The 19,096-nt window shown below is 39.4% G+C and overlaps 1 protein-coding gene across 1 annotated transcript; it reads left to right on the top strand.

The window, feature by feature from the left end:
- The first annotated feature begins 4,829 nt into the window (after positions 1-4,829).
- Positions 4,830-17,912, top strand: FBXO22 (F-box protein 22). Its single transcript, XM_075208435.1, has 7 exons — positions 4,830-5,044; positions 6,262-6,400; positions 10,111-10,198; positions 12,066-12,161; positions 16,310-16,474; positions 16,661-16,826; positions 17,280-17,912. Exons 1-7 carry the CDS (start codon positions 4,878-4,880, stop codon positions 17,689-17,691), a joined length of 1,233 nt encoding a protein of 410 aa, XP_075064536.1. The 5' UTR covers positions 4,830-4,877; the 3' UTR covers positions 17,692-17,912.
- Positions 17,913-19,096: the final 1,184 nt, after the last annotated feature.

The following is a 19,096-nucleotide window of genomic DNA, read 5'->3' as shown; positions in this document are numbered from 1 at the left end:
AAACCCGTAATACTATAAATAGACATTGCTGATGAACATATTCATTGCGTATCGGAGCTTCTACAGTGTGGAAGCTGTTTGCAGCGTCTCTCATAATTTTTTTTATTTTTTGCAAACAAGCATGTTCCGTACGGGATCTTACAAATATGGGGTCCTTCTGGCTGAAGATAAGAAAACTTCAATCAACAAGGGGGCTCTTCTGGCCAGAATTTGCCAAGCATGGACTTGGGGAATTACAAAATTATTTTGGACTTGGTCAAGCAGGACTTTGGATACAAATTTATTTTGGACTTTGTCAAGCAGGACTTTTGGATACAAATTTATTTGGGACTTGGATTAAAAGCTGCTGACGACAAATGAAAACATCAGTGGTGAGTATTTTGGGGATTTATTATTTTTAATAAAAGTATGTGGTATAAATGAGGGTGTTTAGTGTCTTTATTGGGGTTTCATTATGTTTATTAAATGTATGTGCTTGTAAACAGGGTGTGGTGGTTTATTTTACATTTTCTTTTCTGGAACTACAGGTCCCAGTCAGCCGTGGGTGTCAGGGCATGTTCGCACTTGTGTTTCTCCAAGTGCCAACATGGTCTGGCTGACATGGGTATGCTGCTGCTTGTAGTTATACAAGTATCAGCATGCCAATACTGTTTATGGCACCCTTGCTGGCTGGGACTTGTAGTTCCACAAAACAAAACGGCGTACGTTTATTTATTTACATTTATATCGCCGTTATTACCCTACACCCACCGCCCAGGGGTGTAGGAAGAGCTCTAATGCTTTCAGCACTGGGTTGGTTATCCCTAGTGGGGGGGCCCACTCATTTTTTTGGGTGGACCAAACTCCCTAGGGAATCCAGCACAGCGCTAAACAGCCTGGGGATGGTTATCACTATGGCAGGGGGATCAGTGCCGCGTGTCCCTCTGCTATAGTGCCACCTACCCCAGGCTGGTTTGCCTATTGCTGGTTAAGTGAAAATAGGGGGGGGCCACGCAATTTTTTCCCCCAATTTTCACATAACCAGCAGTAGGCTGGCAGCACTAGGGTTAATAGTGGCCGGACAGAGGGACCCTATGCTTTTTTTGTTTTTTACTTATCTATTTTTAACAGTTTTGACAGCTGTCGGGACCTCCGGCTCTATAGGCAGACAGTGTAACAGTGATGTGATTACTAATCATGCTGTTAGAATGCAGCATGTTGTATCTGGCGTGTTTTAAAGCAAACTCAGGAGAGTTTGCTTAATTGCAGCTTCATACATTTGAGACTTGTATAGCTAGAAAGGCAAACAGTCAGGAGTTTGATCTCTATCTATTTTGGAAGTAGCGCTTTTAACGGAAACGCGATTTTACATGAAATCTCAAGTTCATACATCTGCGAGTGTCAACTCACCTGAGAAAATCGCTGATTTTGCAAAATTGCACCTTAATACATTTACCCCCAGATCTCTAACAATTGTGGATTACCACTATATCACCAGGGATAAACCTTGGGGCTCTGACCGCAAGTCTTATCTACTGGCTTAATATTCAATGGGGCACATGTATCTACACCTAGGCAATTATATTTTATCTAGATTACCTCCAGTATGTATTTAAGTTGTAGAATCCCTGAAAATGTCTACAATAACCCAACAGTTTACATACACACACACACACACAATTGCATAAGGTGACACGATGAACAAGGGTATACAATGTTGCACGTTACCAAAAGTTCCTCAGAGTCCTTCACAAGGGTGATACAATGCCAATATCCCACTGTCACATGGACAGTGACCCAAACCAATGTGATCTGACTTCTGGCAGGCAGACAAAGACGTACAGTCATAAGGGCTGGAGCCCAATTCCATCGTGATATGGTCCTTATAGCAACACATTTGCTAAAGCAGCACAACCAGAATCATGATTCTGGACAGTACTGTCAGACAGCTAGCCGGCACTGATTCTTTTAAGTCCCCTGATTTTTCCACACTGTCACATGCCTACAGGTTGGAGCAGGTGATACGGGGACTAACTCATCATAGAGATTTTATCCCAGGAGGGCAGACTGTAGAAGAGATTCCATCCCCTAAAGCAGAGGTCACCATCCTGAGGTGTATGACTCTAGTATGGCTGAGTGATGAAAGGAAAGCATGCAATTGGATCCAATTCTTCCCAGCATTATGTAGATTACCAGGGATAATGCTCATTAACTCCTCACTATGTAACATTAAGTTCTCCCTATTTTAACCCTTTACATAGTTTTCAGGGATAGTTGTGAACAGCCCTCCCCTACAGGTACTGTAAATTACATATCCCAAATGTTTATTACTCCCCCATCCATTGGTGCAGCTGTGGGCTCCAATGGATATCAATAGAGTTGTCCATATTTATGGATGCATTTCTGCAGTGGCACTTACAGTTACCAAACATTAAATCATAAAATGTAGAGATATACAAAAATATTTTAACTGTACACATGGTGGTGTTTAAGAAACCTACAGAAAGTGTCGCCGGAGGGATAAACTTTATTGCCCAGTAACTGGGATCCCAATCACAGTGGTTAGGTAGAGATATTTTTCCTCCAAGTCTGGCTCCATGTGGATATGAAGGATTCAAGTATGTTGCTATTCGTGTGTGGAAGATTATTATTTTTTCTTGAAGTATTGTACTAGTTGCCATCTCTGGCTTTTTTCCCTATGACATGTTGGTATTTATGGTATATAGCATGAGAGGTCTTTATGCGTAAATTGTTGAAGGACACCAAATTGGTAAGTTTGAATTTCGAGGGTTATTGAAGCTTGTGTTTAAGATCTTGGGAGTTCGTAGTTTAGCTAAATTAATTGAACATTTCAAAAAATGTTTGGACAATACTTTTTCAAGATATCGAAGAATTCTCTGATTATAGATCAGGACACAGAGTGAGATCACATTAGATGATTGAGGGGATGAGTGATCATGCAAGCTCAGGCAGGATAAGCTAGCTGGGAGGACAGTCACAGTGTTAGCAGGTTTGCCCTGACTTATTGTGATGACCTGTGGTTGAAAGTGGAGGGTATACAGTGCTATATCATATCGCCACTTCTCCTACTGCCTTCATTGTAAAACTATTAAATTCCATTCACTTACATTCCCATTACATTTTTCAGAACCCCACTCCTACATTTCCACCTCGACCATTGGTGATGACACAATTCTACACAGGGTTATAGATGTTTCAGGCTGTTTGTTGTGTGGCCTTTCCTTTGTACACCTCTCTTGTACACTTGTAAAACCAGCTTCCTTTCAAAAGCTTTTTGTGTGAAAAACAGGATAGGAAATCTTTTGCATTGATGTAGAGCAGTCTGAGTGTATTGAGCTTTTTGGATTTTTCAAGTATAGCTGAGTGCTCGCATCTTCTAAGGTGTATATTTCAAGTAATATTTATTTGAAAGCATTTTCCTCCTGGGGGTATACTTACTAAACTACAGGTTTGAAAAAGTGGAGATGTTGCCTGTAGCAACCAATGAAATTCTAGCTGTCATTTTGTAGAATGTAGAAAAGAAATGATAACGAGAATATGATTTGTTGCTTTAGGCAACATCTGGACTTTTTTTCAAACCCACAGTTTAGTAAATATACTCCCTGGTGTTTTGTTATGAGTAGTCCCACTGAGGGAGCTGCAGGTATTTATCTTACATTACCTCCAAAATGGAGCAGTCCTGTGGGAGGTTGCAATCAGGGCAAGGTCCAGGATTTGAAAAATCTGCCACAAGTGAAGGTGCTTAGCAGTTGAAGGAGGCTTCTGTTTATAATTTCAAACAGAATATAAGTCATACTTGACAACTTTTACTCTTTGGCTTCAGTAAAATCCCGAGGAAAGTTGGCATGCGGGGGCGGGGCTTTATGATGCGGTTCATTTATCCCCGCCCCCTAAACAAATGTCACAATTTTGGCCAATTACAGCAGGGGACGGGGCAAAGATGGTGTGATATTTGCATCATTAAGGCACGCTCCCCTCCACTTTTCTATTGCGGGGCGAGAACCGGCAGGTTGCCCTGTTCTTTAGGGAGCCCTGGAGGTCTCCCAGAAATGTGGAGTCTCCTGGACATTCCGGGAGAGCAGGCAACTATGCATTAAAGAAAAGCAGCTATTGAATCTCTAGAGACTGAAGTGTCTTTAACATTTCTGTGTCCATTACTGAAGTCATGTTGTCTTACCTGTCAGACGTTCATTAAATATTGGTCTCCATGAAAATGGCCACCTCCATAGGCATCAATACATGGACATAGGACACAATTTCAGAACTGTGTCATCATGCCACAGATGGCGAAGCCAACCACGTCTTGTACTGGCTCAGCATCAGGGAGAATGCCAGACTCTTCATGGAGTGAGAGAGTCTCCCTGACATTCAGGGAGAGTTGGCAAGTATGATATAAGTATTTCATTCACTCAATCACCTGGAGCTGATGGAAAGAACGCCCCTCCAATGTTAAAACACGTTCCCTTTAATTGTATTTTTTACGTTTAGGCAGTTGATATATATTATAAGGCAACAAACAATTAATATACCAGGGACAAAAAACACCAGGCAAATGTTTAAAACCAATTACTATTTCAGTAAAATCAGATATTATGTTGATACCCATTCTATTGTGTTTGTGATTAGCGTCATTACAATTTTATTTTCTCAGTATAATATAGTTACAAGGAGTATATAAGGATTACACGGCAATATTATGCAAACCACAGATATAAGTCATTGAATAATATTTCCCAAATCAAACATGGCGGGCGAGCGGCTGATCAGTTGAGACTATGCCCGGAGTACGTCTGCCAGTTTCCTATGACAAGCGGCTGCTAGACTCCGTGACGCGAGCAACTTCCGGCGGATGTTGGAGGAGTTGTTATTATGTGATAATGTCTGGGATGGAAATGGATTCGTTTGGGGAAGTGTTGGAAAGTAACGGGCCTAGAACACACAGCAGCCTGGAGAGGCAGGGGCACTACGTGCTAAGTACCCTGGCCGAGGTGGTGGAGAGAGTGATGAGCTTTTTACCTAGCAAATCCCTGCTGAGAGCAGCCTGGTGTGTCTATTTACAGCTGCTTTATGTATAGTGTATGTACGCTTGTATTCTCCGGCTCGCCAGCTGTTGTGAAAATACAAATCACAGCATGCTAGTGCTGACAGCCACCTGTTGCCTGATCCATGCTTGTAAGTAGAACAGTTATAACAAGGGTGTAACAGCGAAGATTACATATGGTCAAAAGAGAACTCTGGAAAGAAGACTGAATCACATTAGCTGAAAATACTGCCACAGTGAATAGCCAATAATTGGTTTTACAACTCTGCACTACAGCCTTTAAAATACTTGTTTTTGCTGGGGTATTTTGGCAGGCTCCTACCCACTGGCTGCTTATATTTTTTTAAAAGATTTATTCAGTGATAATTTTAATGTGATGTCAGTGCTCACTTTTGCAGTCATACCCATTTGCACCATCATTCTGTGTTTGGTACCTGGTGCATTTTGCTGAAAGTGATTGGCAACAATGCTCACAGTGACACATCCAGCCATCCTGGGACTCACCTGTGTGGGCACCTGTCTCAGTAATTTATAGGTGCATGTCGCCTATAAATTATACCACATGTGCCCTGGATCAGGGCACATGTGGTGCAGTGCCCATGATGAGTTATTCCAAATACCAGGCTGGTACAATCACTACTACTTGGTGCTTTAACTTCTTCTGACTCCTGATCAGACCTATCCCTTTAATTTGGATGACACTTTTAGCCTCCATGCCACTACTGTATTTAACTGATTGTTAGCCTCTGAATACTGATTTGGTCCTATATCTGCCTAATTGTTAGTGACTCTGGCCTAATCTAATCCTGACCTTAACTGTTGAACTTTACTCATGTGGACTTGATCTGGCTACCTGTTGACTAGGCAAGCATGCTTATAGTAGCCGGGTGTCCCTTAAAGTGAGATATGCCCACCATTCTCAGGACTTGTATATCAGTAAGATGTTTTAGTGACTATCAAGATTAATCCTTATGGAATTCAGGTCGTGTCTTTTTGGATTTAGAATTAATTTTTTATTTGGATAGAGGAGCTGATATATCTAATGCAAATCAACAGTGTGAAAGCTAAAACAATTAACTTGAACCACACCCAGCTCTTCTCTCTTACTCCATTCGGTTACTTCGCCTTCTCCTTTGTGCACATCTGTCTACCCCCCTAAAATGTATTTATTTTCTAAAACAAGGGGAAATAAAAGCTCTAAAACAATCTTTTTGTTGTAGTGTCTGTAGACTGTGGAGGGATTGTGCATTCCGTAAACTGAAAGTAAGGCAAAGGGTCACATGGTTATCCTCCACTGGAAAAGGGGACATTGATTTGGGTGGTCACTCACTGGTCCAAGTTGTCAGAGAAGACCTTGAGGTAAGAGATAAATATTCTCTTAAATTCTGTTCCAGTTTGTAATCTGCAAGACATAGATATTGCTTACTGTTGACTAGCTTTATGTGAAATCTATTTAATGTGGCAGTATACTAAACAGAAGTAAAGTGCATTAATGAAAAAAGACTGAACAGAGAAAATAAAATAAGATAGGGAGTAATATAAGAAAATGAAAGTCTCAAGTGGAATATGGAATGCAAATTCACTAAGGGATCTTATGAAAGTACATTAATGTTTTATGGTATTATACAGATTATGTATTACAATAAATGTTATAAATTATCAATTCATTTAGCGACATTCAGAATAGAGTAGTTCATTAAGGCATGTGTTTTTATTACCTTTTAACTGGTGCAGTTAAACTTGTTAAACTCCTTATTTATTGGTGCTTGTAACTATAGTTCAATACACATTCCTACACAGTCCTTTGCAACACTTCCTCTTACGTGCATTATGTATTACTTTGGACATGGATATGTAAAATGTTTTTTTGAAAATTAAATATACAGGTCCTGGACCTCTTATTTAGAAACCTGTTGACTCATTGTAAAAGAAGTTATGATCTTTTTAATTAAGCAATGTATAGCTTTCATAGAAATAGGTAATGTAGAAGTCAATTAGTTAAAAATGATTAACTACAGATCTTCATAGCTAAAGGAATTTCCAATTAGATTAACAACCTCTGTTTTAATGATGAGCGGATTTGCTTCAAAAACTTAGATATAACTCATTTTCAGTAGAAATAAGCAAGATGAGCTGTCTGTCCTGCACTAAGTAAGATTTACAGATATCTTTGTACAATTGATTTAAGGTCATAACTACAATGTAAAGGATTGTGTTAAATATTATACTGTGTAACCACAAGAGGGTATGCTATGTTTTTTTGTATAAATATTAGTATACCAGTTTCAGTAAAAGAGAACTAATTATTCCAGACAACTGTGTGTGTGTCTCAGATCAATTCTCCAGTGCGCACTGTATACCTGAATTAGAAGGGATTTTGCAGGTGGCAAAAGGTCTATTGCATTTAACATTCATACAGCTCTGAAAGCCAGAGAGGGAAAAAGAAAGATAAATAATTGCTGCTGCTCTATGAAAATGTCATACAGATAAATGCTCATTGAACATTGCCTCCTATAATCGATATGATGAGCACTGCTAAACAATTTAATGTGGAGAGGAATGCCAGGGAAGGTGTGGAAAATATAGGGATAAATTGTAGGTGTAATGTAGTATGTTTTAGGTGGTACTCCAGTTTATGGAGGAAAACACTTATCTGGAAAACTCTTAAGACACAAGTATTCCAGATAATAGAATACATAATTGATGTACTGATATATACTGTAAAAATTGTGAATTATGTTATTGTTTTTCTTTTCTCTGCCAAATGAAGGGTAGAATAAGAATAGAAATCTTTTTTAAATTTAAGAAAACCTTTTATGACATCTTGATGAAGTTAACAAATAAAGGTTATAATTATTCGAGTCTAGTTATTACTTCTTATAGATGACCGTTCTTTAAAGTAGTTTGGGTGAAAGAATGTTAACTTTTTTTTATCTTTCACAACTTATCACATCCTACCTTTTTTCCCTATGTAGTATATGGTGGGAGGGGGCATTACCTGCAAGGTAAGCCAGACTGTGCTGTGTATGTTAAGGCTGCCACAGAATTTCACAGCATAGAAGGACTCCATCTACTTCTATTCAATAGAGCATAATAATAGAAGCTGTCTCTTGCATTGAACTGGACAGATTGATTGATATTTATCTAACTGGAGGCACATGTTCAGCTGTAGTCTTCCTTCACCGTGGCCCTTCTCACTGCCGCCCCTGGCTGGCCCTTGTTGACCGTCATCAATGCAGGTGACCACTGCTAGTCCTGAGGCCTTTACCTATGGAATACTTGGCCTCCACCACCTTTGCTGCCTGCCTGACCTGTAAAGCATCACCAAACTGTCCTCTCTACACCCCTCATTCACAGAGCAGACATGCCCGACACTGGGGTCCAGAATCTACTATCATCTGGGCCCCATAATATTCCGGAGTAGTGCAGGTAGTTCCATCTGTTGATCATCAAACTAATTGACATCCACTTCGCTGACCCATGACCTGCTCCATGCTTATGTTACCTGCCATATTTTTATACTCATTCTAATATATTAGCCTACTTGTCTATAACATCATGTTCATTATATGTTGCTTTTATATATTATATAACTTGCTCTTTCCATTACTTGCATTGCATGTCATTTTTATTCTGATTCCAATATATAATCTTAGCAGTGTTTCTTTTAAATCAGTTTTCCATATTATACAACATGTTCTTTCCATTGCATATCATTTTTATTCTATATTTAATATATAACCTCATTCAATCCCTTCTTTGTGTTCCTTTTGTTTCATTTTTACATAATGTGGGTATTTCGTTACTTGTTCGTTTTATTCTGTTTCTCATATAACCTGTTCATCCAGTATCCTGCTTTAAATTAGTTTTATTATATTATAATTTGCATGTATGTCATTTTTCTTGCCGTTCTAATATATATATTTATTCCATTACAAGTCCTTTCATTCCTTTTCTTGCATTACATGTCATTTCTTTTATTATAATACTTTTGTTTAATTACATGTACTTTTCATCTCCTGTATTATGTTATCTTCTTTTCTAATATTTAATTGTGGGCAGCACGATGATTTAGTGGTTAGCACTTCTGCCTTACAGCACTGGAGTCATGAGTTCAATTCCCAATCATGGTGGAGTTTGTATGTTCTCTCAGTGTGGGTTTCCTCCGGGTGCTCCGGTTTCCTCCCACACTCCAAAAACATACTAGTAGGTTAATTAGCTGCTAACAAAATTGACCCGTCTGTGTCATGGAATTTAGACTGTAAGCCCCTATGGGGCAGGGACTGATGTGAGTGAGTTCTCTGTACAGGGCTGCGTAATTAGTAGTGCTATATAAATAAATAGTAATAATAATAATTGTGGAACTTTTAATTTAGTATCCTGCATGCAATTTTCATTCTTTTATCAATAATTTTTGCCTCCCATCATATTTTGTCACATTTTATCACATTTCATATAACCTGTCCTTTCACTTCCATTTGGGACATTTTTATTTTTTTTTATTTTTTTTTAAGTATCAAATTCTTAAATACAGAAATAATTTCCCTTTTTACTTTGGATCATTGATTAGCTTCTATTTAAATTTTCTCTACAGGCTTGGACTTTGTTACCTGGCATACCTGCCAATTTAATTCCCTTACTCTGTGTTTCCCCACTCAGTTACCCTCCTCATTAAATTGTTTAGCAGTGTTCATCAAAGTTGCTATGGAAGAAACACTGAAATGCAGTGATCATTCTTCTTTTTTTTTTTTCTTTTCTTATTTTGGAAATCTGGTATAGCTCCTTATAATTGTCATTACTTCCCTTCGTCACTCTTTTCAGTCCATTTAACGTGTCCCTTAAATGTTTAATTATGCAATGTATAATACAATCATCAAATTAACTGTCCCAAATACATTTTCCTCGCTGTTGTGTATATGTTAAGTTTAGTATATACATCTAATATTAGATGGTGCGGAGTTTGTAACAACATCTAAATATCTCATTTGGATAACATACGGTAGATCTCCCGAACAATTGTCCACTTCTGAAAACTGATGCTGAAGCTCAATTTATTCTCTTTCTTGCAGAAGGTATATATTATTCCAGAGATCTTTCTATACCTCACAGACTCCGAGTCACTTAATGATCATGGAGCAAACTCCGGGCCAAAGAAAGGTAAGATGGCGCTCAATCATCCCTACGTATGTGAACACCTTATCCCATATTGAGATTAAGCTTCTGCTGCCTGTGTGCAGGGGCGGGCTGGCCCGGGGGGCAGGGGGGCATCGGTCCCCCAGGCCGCTCAGTTTATACATTGTTAGGGCTGGCCGCCCAGATCCCCCTTCCCCCGGCTGCACTATAACCAAATTATTACCGGCGGCCGCATCACATGACGGCTGCCGGTAAAAATGTCATGTGACGCACCCGCCTCAGCGCACAGGCGGGCGCATCTTGCCAGCCCGCGCTTGCCTGTGTGTGTCGTAGATTACCGTTGACAGTTTAAAACACAGGTAATGTGGCAAAGACATGGTGTGGGTGCCATCTCGGGGTAGGTATAGTGTTACATCCAGATTTAAGGGCACAATTGTCACTACTAAGTAATAAATATCTCTGGTGAAAAGCTTCGAAAATACACTACATAAGCCATAGAGGCCACAGTTGCTGCTACTTTACAACAATGAATCTTAACCTTCTCAATACACAACTTATATGCTATTTCTTAGAGGTTTCACTCTAAGTTAATTTTATTGAAGAATTGCTGAAAAGTGTTAATGGAAGTAATGTATACTATCGTCAAAATAGTAAAATCTTCAAACAAAAACATACTATGTTACTATAATGATCTATTTGTTCTATTGAGATAGTGTTATGTGATTGTACGTTTTTTGGGCCCTTTGACTTGGATTTGTATTATTTTGAATACCTCTGTATTATTTTGAAGTCAGAGCTTTTTATGCATGACTCAGCTAGCAGTTACTGTGCTGTCATAACTCTGTTTCTCCATGCATGTTATGACTTAGGCAGGTGTAGGCTTGTTCCTCCATGGAGAGACATGCGTTATGTCTATTGTTGACAGGGAAAAGCAATTTGTACCGACCAGTATGGGAGACGGTTTTCCTCCAAATCCATTTAGCTAAATTGCTTTTGTTGGCCACTTCAGGAATGTTTCTAAATTAGCTTCAGCAGTTCTTCTTGGGTGGTGTGGGGAAATTGTGTAGATGGTTTCTTTAGATTGCTATATTTCTGCGTCTTTATCTTCTCCTAGTGACAACAATCCCATTTGTTCCTGGATTTGTTTTTGCTTTGTGGCACAAATAGAAAGACTTTTAAGACTGTTGGTAAATTAAAGCAAAAATAATACAAATTACGAAAATCCACTTTGCGTTAATCTTTTACCTTTTAAAATAACAATGAAAAGTGCTGAATGCTATTTAATGTTAAAACCTACACACAATCTTTATATTGTGTTTTTGTTAAGCCACAGTGACCATGACCCACGGAGCAGACACTGGTACTCTGCTGAATGACGCTCAGGTTTAGTTTTCATCCTACCTGGGAGTGCTGTTTTAAAGTACAGTGCTCTACTAAGGGCCTGGCCAACCTGTGGATCTCCAGGTGTTGTGAAACTACCTGCAGATAAGCAGCCGACAGCTGGCAGTGCATGCTGGGACTTGTAGTTTCACAACACCTGGAGAGCCAGGTTGGCCAGGCCTGCACTACTACATTGCCAAATGCTTTAACATTCACTATGTGACAATGCTGTTCTTTTGCCCACTATTTATGTATTTATTAATTAGTTAACCTAATTGTCAAAAATAAAACATTTCTTCCAGTGACTGTTACTTTAGGATATTTCTACATACTATACGAGACCAACAGTTATCCTTATGTCTGTGATGCTGTTACTGGGTGGGATAAAATCCTGCTCATGTTCTTACGTCATCAACAAAATAAAAATTCAAGATATAAATATATATCTAGCCTCTGTACTAAGTAAGTCTTCTATTTAGTTCTTGCTGATGATGTTGAATCTCCTTTGTAGCAAAAAAGAAACATGGCTCAGAAACTGCAGCTGCCATTGAGAAGCTTCTTCCAAAGGGTTGTGAAATTCTGGGAATGGCCACACCAGGAATTGTAGGTAATATATCCCATCCTGCACATCTAAGACAGAGCACAGCAAAAATACACTTTAAACTTGTTTTTCATATAGTATAACTAAATGCAATTAAAACACTTACTGTTAAAACGCAATGTAATAGGTAGGTGTCTATTTTCATATGGTGTAGATTAATGCTGCATTATGAGCCTTTAGCAACTGAAAGTGTCTGTATGTAAAGAAAATAAAACAATTTTGCTGTACTAAATATTACAACTAACAGATCATTTATTGTCCCAAGTCTGTGACTTAGGTAAGTAACATGAAACGTGACTTTCTGAATGTCGTGAAAGATGATTATTTAGCTACCCTTCCTCTATAACATGTATACGTAGGCCATTGCTAGCATGGAAAATTATCACATATTTGTGAGAGATCATTTTACACTATTAAAATGACTAAAGTTTGGGAGGGATGCCTTTGCTGGGGATGGATGCATTTGTGATTCACTTACAAAATGATGGAAATTCACAGTAAACATGACCATTGACAGCATCTAAGGACTACAAGCCACACTATCTGCTTCATCCAGAAACTGCATTCATCATCTTACTGCCCTGGATAATGGAACGACACGCTTTTATTTGTCAATGCTTCTTTTTGTTTATTTACCATCATCCATGCCACTCATAAAATCCGTATCAAATCCCAGATAAGTTAATATACTATCTTTATTCCAATCCCTCCATGGAATTATTATTGGGATCACCGCATCCTTTACACCCTGCATTTGTTCTTCCTACTCCACTTGTAATACTGTTTCCCTCTCTGACAGTCACCTGTAAACTCTCCTGCAATTTAACTTTTTTGCTGTAACTCCACTAAGCCTCTGGTACCCCATATCAATTCCAGTTGTATTATTTTTCAACAACAGCTTTTCACCTCTCTTGAAAACTTCTCTCGCCTCCTTTCTACACTCTCCTGTCCTGATCTGGTAGCTCCACATCTTAATCACACCCGAGCAACAGCCTATGATCAAATGGCTTTAGCTACATTTTGTTCCCAGCTTCAACAATCATCTTCGTCTTAACACACAAAGGAAACCGCTCAGACTTCTAACCCCAGACCTTATCATACCAACCCTCAAACCACCATCACTTCTTAAGATCTAGATTCAAGGACAAGATTGGCAAAATCCAATATGAAATTGTGTGCCCTTCCTTAAGCTGGGTGCACACTACAGAAATTTCGACCAAGTTTTTATGCCGAGCGATTTTACATGCGATCGATGGTCCGATTGCTCAGTCCATGGACTGCATACACACTAGCCTTGTTTAGGACGATAAAGGGAAGAGCGGACGTCCCTTTAGTGACTTTTTACAGCCATGTTGTCGGGAGCAATGACTGTAATTTCGTACTCACTGTTGTGGATCGGTCAGAAGTTTATACACACTGCACAGCGGAAACGAGATTAGAACGAAAATATTAAATGGTACGACCAACCAAATGAGGCGATAATCGTCCATTTGGGCAGACTTTCGACCATCGTGTCACTGCACACACTGACCCAACTTTTGAACGAGCGGTCGTATGTCGGCTGATTGAGCCAATTATTGGACAAAAACAGTGTATTGTGTACCCAGCTTTAAGCAACAACCTGCTCAATTTCTTTATTAAACCTGGTACTTTCTCTTCATTTGAGTCCACAAATGACAATGAAGTCTAATACCCTCTTTTTCTTTCTACTGCTTCTCCACTCAACCCTGTCCCCTCACAAATCCGTTCTTCACCGTCTCCTGTGCTTATCCCAGTTTTAACTTGTCATCGGTAATCTCTCTCTCCACTGACATCTGTTCATTAATACTCAATTGTGGTATTTAATCCTGTGCCCCTAGTAAACACTCCAGAGACTGCACTGACTAAAGGGGATGATTGAGTTGATCGCTGCTTACTCTAAAGGCCATTACTCTCTTTTAATTCTCCTGGATGTCTTTGCTACTTTTGACCGTTGACAACTCACTGCTCATACTCTACTTACTCTCCACACTGCTCAACTCTACTTATCTACTTGTCCCACTTATCAAATAGCTCCTTCAGTGTTCATTTCTCTAGATCCATCTTCTTTCTGCTTGTTGGTTGGCTTCTGACAAAATTAACCCTAGTTTATGTGTATGTTCATCTAAATAGCCTTCAATTGGCCAGAGACTGATACAAATGATCAAATATTCTCTGTAAAGCGTAATAAATAGATTCTTTCTATATCACTTCTCCTGGCAAACTATTAAGTTCCTTTGGGTTTCAGTATCGCCTCTATGCAGATGGCATCCAAATAGTATCTATTCTCTCCAGATTTCTCACCATCTGTGTTGGCCCCACGTTAGAGAATGTCTTAGTCATTTCCTCTTGGGTGCACTCTCACTACCTCAAAATCTATGTAACAAAAGCTGAGCTATTTATCTTTCCACCAACCAACATCTGCTACTTACCTGACATTTTTGTCAACACAAGCAGAAACCATACCCCTTAAACACGCTGGCTACGTGTCTCCAAATCTTGTTACCTGACTCCAAGAAATATCTTTAAGAATGTGCACTTCTCTCACGTAACACAAGCAAAAACTTTACTTTGTGTAGTCATAATTTCCTGACTACTGCAATCCCCATCTTACTTACTTCCCATAACCAGGCTTTTCACCTTTACAACCTGTTTTGAACAAAGCCGTTATACTGATTTTCCTCGTAAGATATATTTCTGCTGCTCCACCCTTCGTCTGTATATTGGTTGTATGCACTTTTTAGAATCTAATATAAAATACAAAGACATTAACAAATCTGTAAACGCATACATCTCTTCACTTGTCTCAAGGACTTTCCAGGCTGCACCCACTCTGGAATTCCCTACCTTGTACAACTAGGCTATCCCCTGGGCTCCGAACCTTCAAGCATTCCCTGAGAACTCATCTCTTTAAGACAAGCTTCTTCAAATTCCTGAACCATCACATTAACTTCTCTAAGCTATTCTACCTGATTTACCACCTTTACACAATTATTCTTTATCCTTTATTTGTAGGGCGCCACAAAGGGTCTGCAATGCCATACACAGAGCATACAATACAACAGTACATAACATTACAGCACAATACTATAAACACATTGCAGCACAATTTACTACACAGCTATGAATAGATGCACAGGGCAATAAGGTGCAAGTCGGTATAGTAACACACTTGTAACTAGACTAAGGAAAGAGGGCAAGTGGGAAAATGAATCTTGGCAAGCTGTACCTTTGCCAAGTAGCATGGGTGCAACAAGCAAGATCAGAGGCACTGATTGAGATGCGAGATGAGAGATGTGGGGACCGAAGGCAGAGAGCCCAGGGAGGGGGTGCAAAATATAGCTGGCATGCAGAGGGCATAGGTAGCAAAAGGAGGACAGGAGGGAAGAGGGGCCCTTCATGCTTGAGCTTACAATCTAGAAGGGCAGACAAACACGGTGACACATTGGTGTGGTGTAAGGGAACTAGAAATTAGATGGAAGGGGTTGAAACAAGAGTGGCTGACACAAAGAAGAGGATGAATGAGGGTGAGGTATACTTTGTTTGTGAAAAGACACACGAAGAGGGGTGATAAAGAGGGCAGGGGTGAGGTTAAAATGTGGAGTGGTATTTGGGTTCATGCAAAATGCATAGTTTATTCTCTTTAAGCAAACAACCTACTGACCTCAAACCCAATATTGTGCATTTCCACATTATAATCCAGCTGAATCTATATGCAATATATTGCAATTTTCTATAGATTGTAAGCTTGTGAGCTGGGCCCTTTTACCACTTTGTCTGGTACTTAATACCCAATCTTGTTTTATTACCTTGTTTGCTCCTAATTGTAAAGCACTGCTCTGTGTTATGTAAATATGTGTTGATAATACTCCTATATTATTATGCTATATAGTTTTCTCTTATAAAATATATATGGGATAATGCACTCCCTACTGTATATCTGTACATTAACAGTTATAATACGATTAAGTGTTTTATACAGGTCACAGAAATCTATGGGGACTGTTAATATCAGTAATTTACAGTAAGGGTGCAATATTCTTTATCCTTCACATGTTTTCCTAGTAACATCAGAGCTCACTGTTTATGCATATGTTATTTGTGTATTATGTATTTAATAATCTGTCTTGCTTAAGTGACTCCCACGGGTTCGCCAAATAATCGACCCTTGGAGATGGAAGATGGAGAGTCTGGCTTTGCACTTCTCTTCCCAAAAATTAATGGGGTCAAAATTCAAAAATTTCACTTCTTCAAAGACTCCAAGAATAAAGTGTTTGACGAGAACAAGCTCCAAGAGGCTGGTGAGTTAAAACTATTTAACTATTCACTTTGTTTAGGCTTTCAAGAAAGCACAAATAATATTTCCAACTTTCCGTCTATCCCTAAACAATTTCTCTTTTGCTACATTCAGAGTCATTGAGACTAAGCCAAACCCACACTGTACCTTAAGTAACTTCCTCTTAAGCTTATTCATATTTTATTTATAGGTCTTAAAAATAACCCGGATTTGCGGGTGGTTCTAATCTTTGGCTACAACACATGGAAAAATGGATCAGTGCGTTTCCTACATCAAGTCCTAAACCCTCTGAATGAGAAAAGTATTATCATTGCTGGAGGGCAGGTCGAGTACCTTGCATCGTTCTCTTCCCAGGCGTATGTTTGTTTATTTATACTGTAATAATTTCTTTACTAGCTATTTGTCAGCTTCACAAATGTCCAGTAAAATGTATTTCTTTTTAGAGCTGTGTAAGAATACTAGGTATGAAAGAAGTTAATGCACTCAAACAGTAGCATATTTGGTGGAAATATATCACTGTTCTGTTTTATTAGTATCACTATACATTAAATGTATGGAAAATTGTCAACCAATTGTGGTAACACCATCCATTATAGACATGTTTTTTTGGAAATAATGTTGAGATGTATACAGATATGGTGATGGCAATCCCTCTGTGAATTTGTAAATTAAGGTTGCTTCCTTTTTTTTTTTCTTTCTCTTTCTCCCCCCCCCATTTTCTTTCTTATGAAAATGGTAAAGAGTCAATAAAATGAAGTATAACTATAACAAAATAGCTTTTATCACCAGTTGTACTCTTTATCTTGCAGAAAGACTCAGGGAACCGACTGTATTGGTGTTGTTGGGCTGGCACTGAGTGGACCTCAGATCCAAGGAGCCACAGTACTTCTAGACCAAGATGTATATGATGAAAAGACTGCAGACTCCGCCATGCAGCGTCTGAAAGCAGCCAACATACCTGACCAGAATAGTGTGGGCCTCATGTTTGCATGTATTGGCCGAGGAGAGCAGCACTACAAGAAGAAAAATGTTGAGGCAGACTCATTTCGTAAACACTTTCCCACTATGCCTCTCTTTGGTTTTTTTGGCAATGGGGAGATTGGTTGTGACCGAGTAGTTAGTGGTAATTTTACTCTGCGAGAATGTAATGGTGAAAAGGACAATCTTTTACATGGATACACCACAGTGATGACAATAATTCATTTTGGATCTAGCAAGTAGTTCCTGGCAGTGGTTATAAGTGCACATATTCTGACATTCTTACCAATTGGATGTGTTGGGGTTCTGTGTAATCTTGCCAGCAATGATAGACTAGTGACTGTGTGTCATTTTATGTGATACTGCCTCATAGAAAAAAAATATAATAATAAAAAGAAAATAATGGTTAGTTTGTAAAACATTCCTATTTCCTGCATCTCTAATAAAATGTTTTTTATTGCTTTCATGTATTTATGCTGCCACCACAATTCACTGTTCCAAAACATGTATATCCAGTTTCTAAGCTGCTGTGAAATATTTCCATATGTACACCAGTCAGTCACAACATTAAAACTACCTGCCTAATATTGTGTAGGTCTCCCTTGTGCCACCAAAATAGCTCTGACCCATTGAGGCATGGACTCCACATGATCTCAGAAGGTGTCCTGTGCTATTTGGCACCAAGACGTTCGCAGCAGATCCTTTAAGTCCTGTAAGTTGCGAGGTGGGGTCTCCACGGCTCTGACTTGTTTTACCAGCACATCCCACAGATGCTCGATTGGATTCAGGTCGAGGTAATATAAAGGCCAAGACAGCACCTAAAATTCTTTGTCATGTTCCTCAAACCATTACTGAACAATTTTTGCAGTGCAGCAGGGTGCATTATCCTACTGAAAGAGGCAACTGTAATTAGGAAATGCTGTTGCTATGAAGGGGTGTACTTGGTCTGCAACAATGTTTAGTTAGGTGGTGCGTGTCGCAGTAACATCCATGTGATTGCCAGGACTCAAGGTTTCCCAGCAGAACATTGCTTGGAGCATCATCCTGTCTCTGCTGGCTTGCTATCATCCCATAGTGCATCCTGGTGCCATCTCTTCCCAAAGTAAACAAAGCGCACGCATGTTAAAAGAAAGCATGATTAATCAGAGCAGGACACCTTCCATGGACCACTTCTGGCGCTCACGTGCTCCTCTTATGCGTTTTCAGCAGTGGACAGGGGGTCATCAGGGGCTCCCTGACCAGTCTGCGGCATCACAGCTCCCTATGCAGCAATTTTGCATGCCCTGTCTGTTCCAACAGCTTTCTATTTTAGCCTGTATTAACTTTCCAGCAATTTGTGCTACAGTAGCTCTTCTGTGGATTTGGACCCGGCGGGCTAGCCTTCGCTCCCCATGTGCATCAGTGAGCCTTGGGCACCCATGACCCTGTCGCTTGTTCACCGGTTGTCCTTCTTTGGACCAATTTTGGTAGGTACTAACTACTGCATATCAGGAACACCCCACATGACCTGTTTTGGAGATGCTCTAACTCATTTGTCTAGATATCACACTTTGGCCCTTGTCAAAATCGCTTAGATCCTTGCACTTGTCCATTTTTCCTGCTTTTAATACATGAACTTCAGGAACTGATCACTTGCTGCCTAATAGAT

Source organism: Mixophyes fleayi, chromosome 4 (assembly GCF_038048845.1).
Source record: "Mixophyes fleayi isolate aMixFle1 chromosome 4, aMixFle1.hap1, whole genome shotgun sequence".
Classification (NCBI taxonomy): domain Eukaryota; kingdom Metazoa; phylum Chordata; class Amphibia; order Anura; family Limnodynastidae; genus Mixophyes; species Mixophyes fleayi.
Note: the sequence above shows the minus strand (reverse complement) of the source record. Positions and strands in the feature narration are given on the sequence as shown.

Coding starts and splice junctions, on each gene's coding strand:
- FBXO22 (XM_075208435.1), top strand. CDS start 4,878: ATGTCTGGGATGGAAATGGATTCGTTTGGGGAAGTGTTGGAAAGTAAC. Junction 5,045..6,261: donor TCCCTGCTGAGAGCAGCCTG/GTGTGTCTATTT, acceptor TTTTTGTTGTAG/TGTCTGTAGACTGTGGAGGG. Junction 16,827..17,279: donor GCATCGTTCTCTTCCCAGGC/GTATGTTTGTTT, acceptor TTTATCTTGCAG/AAAGACTCAGGGAACCGACT.